Source organism: Pygoscelis adeliae, unplaced genomic scaffold, assembly GCF_000699105.1.
Source record: "Pygoscelis adeliae isolate BGI_AS28 unplaced genomic scaffold, ASM69910v1 Scaffold760, whole genome shotgun sequence".
In the NCBI taxonomy this organism is placed as follows: Eukaryota; Metazoa; Chordata; class Aves; order Sphenisciformes; family Spheniscidae; genus Pygoscelis; species Pygoscelis adeliae.
In genome coordinates, this window is record NW_008823868.1 from 190,606 (window position 1) to 192,225 (window position 1,620).

At 57.2% G+C, this 1,620-nt stretch overlaps 1 protein-coding gene across 1 annotated transcript in view; it reads left to right on the plus strand.

Annotated features, from left to right (window-relative positions):
- Nucleotides 1–1,097: 1,097 nt before the first annotated feature.
- Nucleotides 1,098–1,620, plus strand: part of CEP164 (centrosomal protein 164kDa) — a 38,517-nt gene continuing 37,994 nt past the window's right edge. Inside the window, 2 exon segments of the mRNA XM_009332573.1 lie at nt 1,098–1,185; nt 1,435–1,546. Coding sequence (XP_009330848.1) covers nt 1,104–1,185; nt 1,435–1,546 — 194 coding nt within the window. The 5' untranslated portion in view covers nt 1,098–1,103.

Here is a 1,620-nt window from a genome sequence, read left to right on the forward strand (position 1 = left end):
CCGGGGTGTTTGGGCTGGGGAAATCGACTGCCGGCTGCCTTAAACCTGTGGTGAACGGGTCGTAAGGACCCGGCTGCGGCAGGACTAAGTCACTGCCTACGCTCTTGGAGTTAAATAGCGAAGCAATCCTCCAGAGGTGGGACGCGTTAAATTAGGATCCTTCTATAGCTCCCGAAATGTCCCTGGGGAAGGCGAGGGAGGCCGGGGCAAGCCGGGCGCGGTGAGAAGCTGCCTTGATCCTGGGCAGTGCTGACGCAGCCCAGAGACTGCTCTCAAAAGGCAGTGCTGTGCTCTGGGGAAACTGTTTTTCTCTCTCTTGCTTTTTTCCCTTTCTCATTTCAGCTTATTCTTCGCCTGTTTAAAAAGTCCCCGAAGCAAGTGCTCATCTCTTCTGTGGAAGCTTGAAAGCCTGGAGGGGGGGGGTTAATTATAACTTCCGTGCCACTTCAGCTCTGCTCCCTGCTTCCACAACCCCTGTGAAGTGTGTCTGGGAGGTCTGTGGTTCGGTGTTGCTGTGTGCAGTGAAAGAGCACCGTAAGCAGAGCGGGGAGCTCTGCCCTGTCGGTGTTTTCCTCCCTTCGGGGTGGCTCGGGCTGCGGGTGTTGTGACGGGGGCAACTTCTTCCCCCTTGGCCTCGGGGCAGGTGTCGAACTGCAAAGTGGAGAGCTCCCGGCCGTGCCCGGCACGGTGGGCTCGATCTCCTCCTTACCAAATGAATAGATCGTAAAGCAAAACGAAGTCCCGGCTTCCTCTACCTTTTGTAGGGGAGGTGGGGGAACGTGCTTGTAAATAATGCAATGTTTCTTCCCCTCCCTTTGTGCTGGGAATTCACTTTGAGCTGCAGCTCGCTGCCCGGCGCCTCTAGCTGTGTCCTCCTGCCTTTACCAGAATCCATCAGTTCTGGCTGCCTTTGCTCTTTGCCCTTCCCGTCTGCACCCACGCTTGGCAGCCCCAGCGCACCTTGTTCCCCTCCACAGCCCCGGTGCCGAGTTTCCTGCGGGGCTCTGCCGCGTGCCGTGTGATGAGGAACTTTTACTCCTATCTGAGTGCGTTCGGTCATTGATTTTGTGCTGCTTCCTTCGTGCCACCAGGTGCGGGGAGCCATGGCAGGAGCTATGGTGCGCATTGGTGACCAGCTCATCCTGGAAGAAGATTACGATGAGACGTACATCCCCAGCGAGCAAGGTAACCGGTTGTTAGAGAGCTAGAGCTGAAAAACTAGCTGTTTGGCTGCAAAGATAAATGCCATTTTTTGGTCTGTCTCCCTCCTTTACCGGCCTGGTAGGACGTGCTTGCTGACACGGGGCCGTGTTAGCAGCTTTGAGCAGCTTCGTTTCGGGGTCAGCGTGCCCGTTGCTTTAGCTGAGGAGGGCGGCTTTATTGTGCGGTGCCTGGTGTAGACCGTCTCCACAGGTTCCTCTTCTGTTTTTCTAGAAATCCAGGACTTTGCACGGGAGATCGGGATTGACCCTGAGAAGGAGCCGGAGCTGATATGGCTGGCCAGGGAAGGCATCGTGGCCCCGTTACCGCCCGAGTGGAAGCCCTGGTGAGAGCTCTGTCAGCGGCTGTCCCGTGAGATTCCTGGCCTCCCCTGCCCGTCCCCTGCTGTCTGCTGCCCAC